The sequence below is a fragment of the Anneissia japonica genome, unplaced genomic scaffold, assembly GCF_011630105.1.
Source record: "Anneissia japonica isolate Jap-2015-1 unplaced genomic scaffold, ASM1163010v1 scaffold1005_len2656397_cov198, whole genome shotgun sequence".
NCBI lineage: Eukaryota > Metazoa > Echinodermata > Crinoidea > Comatulida > Comatulidae > Anneissia > Anneissia japonica.
The window spans coordinates 1,434,784-1,446,437 of NW_022683792.1; the positions used below are offsets into that span (position 1 = coordinate 1,434,784).

General features: G+C 32.5%; 1 protein-coding gene across 4 annotated transcripts in view; it reads right to left on the reverse strand.

Moving 5' to 3' along the window:
* Nucleotides 1-10,903, reverse strand: part of LOC117102026 (band 7 protein AGAP004871-like) — a 21,950-nt gene extending 11,047 nt beyond the window's left edge. Inside the window, exon 1 of one of the 4 annotated variants that reach the window (XM_033242244.1) lies at nt 10,596-10,903. In XM_033242244.1, the coding sequence (XP_033098135.1) occupies nt 10,596-10,704 (109 nt within the window). In that variant the 5' untranslated portion in view covers nt 10,705-10,903. Of the gene's footprint in view, nt 1-5,987; nt 6,137-10,595 lie in introns of those variants that run through there. The other 3 variants (XM_033242249.1, XM_033242263.1, XM_033242255.1) reach the window with 3 other exon arrangements.
* Between the last annotated feature and the right edge of the window lie 751 nt (nt 10,904-11,654).

Consider the following 11,654-nt stretch of genomic DNA (forward strand, 5'->3'; position numbering starts at 1 on the left):
ACTATAAGTAGGGTTACTGATATATGTCCCAAGACAGCAAACTGATGCTTAACGATCTTGTTTTATATCTTGTTAGCGGACTTAGCAAATTGGTTCAGCTAAAAGCATCTAGGCAGAGAAAATAATAAATTTTGTTGATAATAAAAAAAAAAACCAAAAACTAGGACAAAAATGTTTAAATGATTTGATAGAATATCTTCTTGCACTATAGATTTAAAATGTGAGCTGATCTTTAAAGAAGAAAGAAATTTATTTTGGATTTTAACACAAATTTTTTTAAAGAAAACATTTTCAGCTACTGTCTCCTCACTGTTTGATTGTTCTGATCAATGAGAAGTTCCAATATCTGTAGCTTTTACAGGCTGAATTTTAAACAACCAGATAAATAAAAATCTGCAAAATTTTGTTTGTATCAAAACAGAATATCAGTTCGGATCTGACTGCTTTATAATGTGGATTATTCAGATACATTACGGTTTCAGTTATATATTGTTGATGCTTTGTTAAACACAATATATATTTTCCATTCTTCTGTTTAGGGTAATTTTTTATGTATTATTTTAGTTCTTAGCTATTTTTATGTTTATCAAATTGGTAGTCTATATGCTTTTGAAAATAATTTTTTTATGAATATTTTAATAGTTATCTAAAAAATTATCACTATTCAGTTCTACTGCTAATATGGTTTTTATATACACCATTATGAGTGGATGAATGAACAATATAATATCATCGCAGATATAAAAAAAAAGCAGTACAAATAAAAAACAACAATTGAAGATCCCATAAAAATATCAAACAATTGACACAGGGCAAAAATCAATGGTACCAAATAAGCAAGGCAGATAGATGAAGCTGAGTATTATTTAAGGTAATTACAGTACTAGTCATCAGGGGCGGATTTAGTGGCGGGGGTCAATATACGGCTGGGTCCGGCCCGGCCGGGCCGGGCCGGGAAAAAATGAGATGAAAGAAAGAAAGAAAAAGAAAAAATTGATCACCCAAAATGCCTCAGATGTTATTTTTGGGCATCTAGATAACGTAAGCCCAGGTTAGTGTTATCTCGATTGGCCTCCACTTTCGGACCCTCCCCCCCCCACCCTTTTGGACATATCTGGATCTTCCCCTTGTCATTATGCAAGAAGTTCACAGCATCAGAGATGATTTCAGATTCTGAAGAAGGTGGTGTGGGGAAGAAATAATGTGTTAAAGTAGCGAGTTCCTAAGAATACTGAATGATATCTAAGAAAACTAAGCATTAGCAATTTAAATTGCATTCCGTTTCAAATTTTAAACATGCTGCATACCTCACATGATTTGAAATTACTACGCAATATGGCAAGTAATGAGAATCTCACATTTAACTGTTGTTAAGCACACTAACAGTGGCACCTGATCTCCATGGCAACATAAATTACGTCATTAGAAGCTTTAATAAACTCAAGCAGAAGATGATTTTACCACCTACAGAGAAGACCTAGGTGTGTAGTCCGATATCCCATTAGAATCCTACAATTCTCAAACTGTAAATAAATTTAATGTTCTTCGTAATCACATAAATTTGACACTGCAAATTTCAGTATAAGTATTAAAATCAATTAATATTTAATTTATGTGCTTCACACATAAATGTATGCGAGCCTTAATTAAAGTAAGCACTGCAAAGCATGAATAATCAGTCATGGCCAGTAGCTCATTATGTCAAATAACGGAAACAGCTCCAGGCAAAAATAATTCTTGTTAATACATTGATATTATCTGTGTAGAAAGTGTATGCCACGCCTGATTAAAATCAAACATTTGCAGATAGAATAATGGGTTAATATTACTTTTAGCTACAACCTTAAATTATTGTTTGGTAATTGTCAATTATTTTATAATTTCAACTAGTTTATTTACGATTTGTTATATTAATTATTGAAAAACCAAAAAATTAAATCTAGTTTAAATAGCTAAAGATAACTGATAGAAGATCATGTCCTATATAAAATAGGTAGATTTTGTTGGTTATTATGTTGATATGACCAATATTGCACCTGTGTATACAAGGATTTATCCTAATTTAGCACCTTCAATATCTGCGTTTATAATTGGTTAAAATAGCCATTGATGTAATATCAGCCACCATGAAATAACAACTATAGGCATAAAGTATACTTTTCAAGCTCAACTGTCTGCATTCTCTTCTTGCCACTATCAACAAATATCCAGTAGAAATTATCTGGACCCTGTGGCTTATCAGCACAAATACAATCATGCTTCCTCTTTACCTGTACTGTAAAATATATAGAATATTAATACATCATCATCACTTTATATTTTTGTTTATACATGACATTTTTATCTGGTGTTATGCCAAGTTTACGATATTGAAATCTTTGACATAGAAGACCAACGTAGGACCTGCCAAGGTGATACAGAACACAAACGTAGGACCGCCTAGCTAAATGGGAGGAGGGTATGGAAAATGATCACCCCTTATCGTTGACTTGAATATATGAGGCTGCCTGGTGATCCTGGAAGCTCTGAAACTTGTAAACATGTGAAAATGATTAATTTGGATGTGTGAATTTTTTACACTCCATTTCAAAGAAATCAAAATATATGCACGCTCCAAACTTCAATGACGTCAAGAACAATTTCAATCCCAAATAAGCCTAAGGCTGTGAATGTGCATAATGATAGATCTGAATAAATGTTCATTTTGAGATTTGCATTTAATCTTTATTATTGAATACAACACATTAGATATTGGAAGGATGAGGTTGATTATCTTTGTAAATTGTGAGTACCTGCGGTAAATTGGATGCATGATGTTCAATCAGTAAACAATCAAAAAGCCATTTTTTCTTATGAATCACATGAAAAAAAGAATTTTAAATGTCTTGGCCTACTTGAAATAGTTCAGTAATCATAATAGTAGCACAGCCATGCGGTAGCTACAGTATTAAAACCCAGCCTATTGCAAATGGTTCCACAACTTCAATAAAGATGGGAACATTCCCTATTTTTTTACTTTCTAATGCCACAGCTGCAAATATAATACTGAATAAACTTACTGTATTTACTTGTTAAAAAGTATAAAGGTCTTAAATTGTTTTTGATTTAGCATTACTGAGGATGGGATTTATCCCGAACCATGTTGGGAATAAAGTTAAAAAGAACATGTATGGCACTAATGGTCGTTAGCCAATGCGACACTATGGAAAACGCAATGCAACATGGCGCTTGCAATGGATCGTTTTTTAATGACGGTCCACTCAGTATGCTATCGATGGTCAGCGTAAATTCTCTTCGTAAAATGCTCAAGGAGAGGAACGATGGATTCTTTGGCTGGTGGCCTTACAACCAGTGTATAATGGACAGTACCAATTTTTAGTATAACTTGGCTATATTTGTACTGTAGTTATCATTATGGTTTTATTCATCAGTATTACAGACTATTTTTGTTCTGTGTAGGTATGTATAACAAATTAAATAATTAGTTTAAGGTAAAATAAGCCTATAATATGACTGAGTATTGATTGCACACAAAACGACACATAAGCCCTCCCAAACCATTTGTCTATAATTAACCAAGCAGACTTTTTATGGAAATTATTCAGCTTGTGAGAAACACAGTTAAAAAATAATTGTACAATAATATTATTTTTTATAATGAAAATATTACAGAATTGACCTTAAGGAACATAATTATTTCTATCTTTAAAAATAATTTTAATAATATTATTATAATTATATATAGAATGAAAATAAAAATTACTCAGAAAGGTCAGTCTGTTTTATTGGTTTACATAATGTTATACAGCAGTTGACTCTCAAATAAAAACTAGGATGCATTCAATGTGTTTTCAAGAGAATCATTAGTAAGACCTTGGAGATGCATTAGTGTCTCTCCTCTAATTTGACTGGTAACATGTAATATTTATGTGATCAAAATACATGGAGGATTTATGCTGCTTTAAAGATTACAGCAGTTTACGACATCGATACCATAAAAAATGAATATGCCACAATACTGTACACTGTTCTTTAAAAATCATTAGTTTATAGTTTGTGTATTAAACAATTATTTTCTAAATTAATCTTACACATGATACAGGCCTTTTTTTTTCTTTTTCTTTTTCTTATTATATCTTCAAAACAAGACATCAGATCATATAGGCCTATATACAGTAGTAGATATAGTAAGGCTGAATAATTTAGCATGGGTCAGTGGCACGTTCAGAAACAGCAAATTTAATACAGTAATCTGTTCTAGATCACTCCACATAATCCCACCCAGTTTTCTTCCTCCAACCTAAGGAATTTAGCATAATTTCTAACCTTTTAGTTGATGCTATTGGCAGAATGAAATATCGGAGCCAAACAATTCACCTGATGGCAATAGAATACTTCAGATATTGAAAAGATATTCTTTAACCCTCTAGATACCGTCTTCGACTGTAGTCGAAATTGACCTCAAACCGAGAATTCCCATTTTCGACTGCAATCGAAATTTCGTGACTAAAAAATAGGTGGTTTTCAAATCGCTCTTCTGTTTTTATTTTAGCTCCAATACGTCAGAAATTTTGAACACGCATGCGTAAAGCTTTTGTTTTCGAAATCTGTGAAGAACTCACATGCTCTTATATAAAAATTTTTAGAAATATCAATTTGAAATCGTTATTAATTTCAAAAATTTTTCGAAATGGCCGCACAAGATGTTTACACAGCTGAGAAGCGATTGACCTGATTTTTGATTCAGACAGCGATGAAGGTGATTTTTGATGCGCGAGACTTAGACGTGCCTGTTAGCGATGATGACGGTGGGGCTTCAAGCAGTTCTGACGGCGGGGATATTCTTGATGAAGATGAGCCTAGGCCTAGAAATGTGAGGGTAGTCGACGCTTTTGAATGGAAAGATCGCGCTTATAGTTATGGATGGTTGGGTAAATAAATTATATAACTGTGTGGAATAGGAATGTTTTATATTTGTTTTTATTTTTTTTTTGGTTATAATTTATTTTTTTTCGGTTTTTGCTGACGATTTATATGTAGCATTTTTCTGTAATTTCTATTATATTATAAATATAAATTATACATCAAATGAAAGCTTATTCTATAAGCTTTCTTTGTTTTTAAAAACATTTTTATGTATAATTTACAGAAAGTTCCCAAAAATCCGCCAGAACGACGTATACTCAAAAAAAGGAAAAAACCTTGTTACACTGCAAAAGAATTCGGTATTCAAGGGTTTGCACTACAAAAGAATCCGGTATCCAGAGGGTTAAGGTGGCAACTGAGTCTCGTACTTGATCTCTTAAAAGGTAAGGCATATGAAACAATAGGAAAGTACAAGAGAATGTGCCATCAGGAGCTTGGCAGGTTTTGGATCAACAGCAAAGGAAAAGGTATAGTATGTTATTATTAGGCAATTAGCACAAAGAACTTGAAGTAAACATGGAGTACGGAATCTGCATCCCAGTTTATCCAATGTACCAACACCTACTGTCGGGAATGTAAACCAGAAGTACCTGCACCTAAATGATACTGACATCCTCAAGCAGATACTAATCATTCGGCAGTGTACATCAAGACAGTATGAAAGACAGAGATCACTGGAAAACCATTATGGTTTGGGGACACAACCTGTCAGATAATACAACACAAGTTAGGCCAGCAAGTCCGGCAGTAAATTCAGACCAGAGACCAATACATTCTGTAATAGTGAAGGAACATAGAATTCTTACCGAATGACCTGTAGCAAAGTGACTAACTAATAGCAGCCTTGGATTGACACTTATTACTGAAATGGACATCAAAAACATACAGACACCATTACTCATTCTATATCTTTTTAACTGAAGTCACCCATTCGATTGGGGGCCTAACTGTAAACAACTATGTGGCATAGAACACTCAACTATCATGAAAGACAGTAGATGATGTACAGTAGACTTTAGAGGTTATTTTGCAGGACTCGTATTTCTTATTAGACTACCTACCAGTGTTTTCGTTAGACTGTATTTCATCCTCTATTACTAAATGTGTTTTTGAAGACGAAACTGGTGAGCTAGTCATGATAGGTATGGTATAGTACCGAAGAGTACAGTACTGTATTTCCTACGACTGTGACTTATTATCACATGGGCATGTATTATCATTATTACTGTATATACTGCCACAAAATGATAGTGATTTATGATATGAAACTCTACAATGCTATCTTTCAGTTCATGTTGATGATTGGTTCTTGATTTTGCATTCAGGTCCTGCCTTTATTGACAGTTTCATAGCCAGTAAATGAAAGTGTAACTGGACTTTAATCTCACTAGAGTAAGAGACAAATACTAAAGTTCTTGCTTTAGGAACATGCTTATTTGTTTGCTCTGTTAAATAGGGGTATAGTGTATCCCTGAAAATTGTTTAAAAATATTGCAAAAAATCACACAGAAAATGATGAGCAGAGGAGAGATAATTTTAAAGGTACAGTATACTTAAGACAGATAGCCAAGTTTCAGAATACTGAATGCATACAAAATGTAAAAGACCAGCCTAATTATTTTCTGTATCACAGACGGTACATTAACATTTTGTATTTATTAAACCATAAATTGAATACTAACATCTCATTATTGGATTTTACTGTAAACAACCTAATAAGTGCAACGGGAGCTGATAAAAATTGTGTAAACTTCAGTGCAGCGCTTACTTGAGAGAAGAAGTACTTTATTATGTGAGTGTTTACATATAACCCGGTTATTAGTTAATTTATTTGGAAGAGCCAAAATATTTTTAGAGTTGATATCACAATTCAAAGAAAATCTCCGACTTGAAAGCAATCATTAAAATTACCTGGGTGATGAGGGATGTGTCATCAGTTTAATTGTCATTATTCTGCTTTGGAGGGTCAATTTACCAATAATTAATCACAAAAAAAAGCCTGGGTTTAGAGAAAAATAAAAGTAACATTCATTTTACCTAAAAAGGTTTGGTAAAAACTTTCCGCATTTTGTATTTTTATGAGCATTGTTCTTGGTACACCAACTTTTTATTAACATGAAAAATTAAGTGCAAACACTACTGACAAAACAAATATGGTGAACAGCACAAAACAGACACAATGGTGGCACATAAAGTCGGTGTTAAAGCTAATGCTGTTATGACTTGCAATTTTATGACAAGCGAAATGTCTAACCTATTAAAGTAATCATTTTTAGACCTATTGTACACTACAATTGTCATACCACAGCAAAATAACTTATTTAATCTTGTGCAAAAGAAAAAATGTAATATTAATATTCACTTTCATTTTTAACGTCTCAATATTTTGGGTTTGTCCTCAATATTTAATTTGAACAAGACACAAGAATAATGGTCAATTAGCTTTTTCAAATCTAGTAACATTGTCCTAATTAATAAGTATTAACATACACGATAAAAAGCAATAAAAAAAATAGACGTATTGAAACATAACACAAATTTTGTTGTGTTTACCTATGGTTTAACAATTTATTTATGATTTTGGCACTTATAGGCCTATATTCTATTTTTGGCCTATTATGGATTTCTCATTATCAAAACATCTCAAAAAGCTGCTTTCCCGTAAATTTGTTAGTGTACATCGTACCCAGGGGTTTACATCTTTACGTTATTGAAAATGTATTCAACAAATGATTATATTATATAAAAAATATTTTTGTTCTAATATTTTTTTTCTTGCGGGCCAAATTTAATTACTCTGTAACTATTAAGATCCGGGGAAACATAATAACAGTGCTTTACATGCCTATCTGATTTGTTGGATAAGGTATGCTAGTATTTTCTTTTCAAGAGAAATAAGTAATAGTTTCTTGATTATATCATGGACAAATTATTCTTCCTCAGAATTATACAATACCAAGGTAGAATGTAATTTGTACACTGTGCACAGCATTGATTAGACACAGAACAGATATGTAATAAGTGGCACACCATTTAATCGAGAGCGACTCATAATCAAGGGTGGCTCTTCTTATTCAAGAAATGCGTTTATTAGATTATGGGACATGTCAATAAAGTTATTTTCAGTATGTTGTGTTATAGATTTCTTTCCACTTCATTACAATTTAGACTACATTCAACCTGGGAGTTGTTATAGTAAACTGAGGTAGAGTAGGCCTATAATTACAGAATTTCACTTTGGATGTTAAGCAGTGGCAACAAGAAACCACAGTGATTACCTAAACTGGGCTAATGTAATGATGGATAAGTGCTTGCTGATATATGCAGATGGAAAATAACAAAATTATTCTGATTAATATTTTAATTTATAGTAATTGCTAAATACTATATGAAATACCCTTTAAACACCCCTTACCTTGCATTAATAAACATACCAAAAGTAATCGATAATAGGTGTCGGAACTCTAGCCCATGCAAGAAATCTTTAAAGGGGCATTAGCATCTTGTGTAGACTTATGCTTCATAAATAGTAAATTTTGTATACTGTAGGGTAAAGATAATATTTGGTGTATACTGTATATTTTTATAATCAATCTTAATATTAAATTTAAGTCATCACAAAAATATTACTTCATGCTAAGATAAAGAGATAATATTATTTTGCTTGGAGATAATGTGTATATCTTAAACTACTCTTGAATGCAGCAAAAAAATTTGCAGCGAAATTAAAAATGCTGAATGCCATTTAATGAAAAATACAATTTGACTGTAGCTGGCTACAGGAAATGGCCTATTTGTAATTTCACTACCGAGTCTCATGAATTTATCAATGTTATGTTTTGTATAAAAAAAGATATTTGTCATATTGATGTATACAACAAAAATAGATTAATGACATTTAATCTATTATATGAATTGAACATGACAATTTCAATAACAGAATATGGAGATGGATGGAGGTCACAGGCTTCAATGCACCATACTAATGCATGATGTAATACCTGAATTTGCAATAACACTTTATTGATGAAAATTGAAAATATGCAATATATCAATGATGACAGATTACCTTTCAACGGCACCCAGTTAGTTATATTGTAAAGTAAGCTGTTTACAGTATGGGAAACGTGGGTGGCAAATAACTAAACGAAAACATGAGGTTGAAGAAATATAATATTGAATGAAATGTAAAAACATCGGTAATTTAGAGCTCCTTTGCACTTAAACACATGACACATTGGAAATGGCTACTCAAGATCAAAATTATTTTAGATGCAACATGAAATGTTGAATATACACTGCAACTACAATTTTTATATCACTTTAATAGCCTCAAATAATCAATAAAGTATTCTTCAAGACAACATGAAGTGGAAGAAAACAGCTTGTATCATAATTATTTAATAATTTAAATATCTTTAATTTAATGAACTAAAGATTGAAAGTAAATACGTACCTTTCATAAAGCCTAAAATCTGAAGCTCATTCTAATTCCTTTAAAAAAAAAATTAAATCATGGCCACCCTAAAAATTGTGTATGTTTATATGTAAATGTGGCAAATGAGAAACAATTTACCAATTTGTATTTAACAGTGACAGATTACTATACAATTTTTAAAATTTAATCCTTTTCAACAGTACAATATTTTTTTCACATAGTGTACGTTTGGCTTGATATTTTTTAGGTTTGTGTGCAAAAAACCAATTCAACTTGTACATATCACAGACCGCGATGAATTCTAGGCGGGTTTTTTTGCATTAGGACTACAATATGCATCTGTGTGGAAAGAAAGAGGGACACTAGTCCTATCGTCGTTGGTTGACAAGAGGTAATTGAAAAATTCCTTTCATAAAACAAGGTTGATTAGGACCCGGAGAAAGCTACTTCAAATTCAATATTAAGTATGAAAAATTAAGGAATTCCTTGAATCAACAGATCCTAAAACACTAAGAATTAGAACATTTAATAGGAATATTCTAGATCTATTTTAAAGACTCAAGGAATGAAATTAGATGTAGGCCTAGGCAGGAAGCCTACATCGTGGTCTAGATGAAATCATCATCACACGATTTTACCTGTCTGCACAGACCAAAAAGTGATTACTGTATTCTCTCAAATGCTTTAAGAAATGTTTATTTCTTTGACGAATGTGTATCAAAATAGCATTACAATTTTTTGAATAGTTATACAGTATATCATTGTGAAACGTTGCTTGTATGTTAGTGCATACTGCAGGAGCACATCAGTATGCTGATCATATCGCTATATAGCAACTGATCCGGCGATTGAAAGTACTTATAAAGCAATTAGTAGAGGTACGCACCGCACACTAGCGGAAAAATATTATACTTAGTTTAGATTTAATGCAATCAAAGATTTCCTTCTCTATTGTATACTGACTTATGAGGTGGTGGCCCAGGGGGTGGGGAATTGAGGTTCAGGATTGCCACTGATTTCATATCATCAATGTTTCAGGACCTTTTTTTTAAATAAATAAATATATAATTATATTCTATAATTATTTTGTGCCACTGGTTTCATCACTGTTTCAGGATTTTTTTTTTTATAAATAATTATATTCTTTAAATAATTTGTGCCACGGTCCAATAGTTTTGACCACAGCTACGTGGAAATGAAAAGTGGAGCAGAGAGGCTAGCCCAGCCCTACCTTCGTTATTCGCACCATCGTTAACACCACCGCCAGGCCTAGACGATTTTCTTCCTCCATTGAGAGGCTCATCTTCCTCGTCGAAACCGCTCGCCTTAGCACTTTGCATTCTGTTAGATGCGATGAAACTTAACTTGAATAAAAATCGGTTTAATTAATGGGTTGAAAACTTAAATATGCATCGATATCACAGTACCGCGTAGGCCTATTTGAAGTTCAGCAATATGAGATCTCTACTTTCTCCTACCAAACACCGATACTTTTACCGATTCTATCTATGCATCATGCACGTATTAGTTCAGTAATGTTTTGTTTTGCATAGACGCAAATCCAGTCGTTGCTAGTGCAGACGAATGGGGGGAGCCCTCTCTATAGAGCAGTCCTGAGAGCAGTGCTTCTTACTGGAGGCATAGTCAATAGAAAGTATTTTTCTATTGACTATGCTGGAGGAAAGTACGTGAACTACATTTAAACATTCCCGTGGTCCGTTAAGTGTGACCACTGCTTGGGTATTTACCCAAGATCTTGGTATTTTGACTTGGTCTTGGGTTCTTGGGTATTCCATTCAAATCCTTGGGTATTTTATTTTTACTAAGACAATTAAATATTTTTGTGATAGAGGAAGAATTAAGAAGTAACACAGTATATTTCAGTCCATTCAAGTAAGCAAAACTCAACTAAGTGCACATAAAATTGTTAATTGACTGTTAATTGCTATAAACATGGGTTCAAAATTGTTTATTTGTGATTTGCGTTGCCATTGATCTTACCTAATTAATGCATTACATAATAAAACTTGATCACTGATCTACTGATAACACTACACTGGCCGACTGAGGGCGTATTTTTCTATCCGTATTATCACCTCATGAATATTAATTTTAATAATTAACACAAACAATTACAATAAAAAATGGTTTATAAATTGAACTAAAAGTTAAACTATACGTGCGAAAAACACATTGTTTTCAAATTTTAATGCATTTTTAGGAATCTTGGGTAATTTTGGGCAATTTTTGCTGAATCTTGGGTAATTTTGACCCAGTTATTGGGTATATC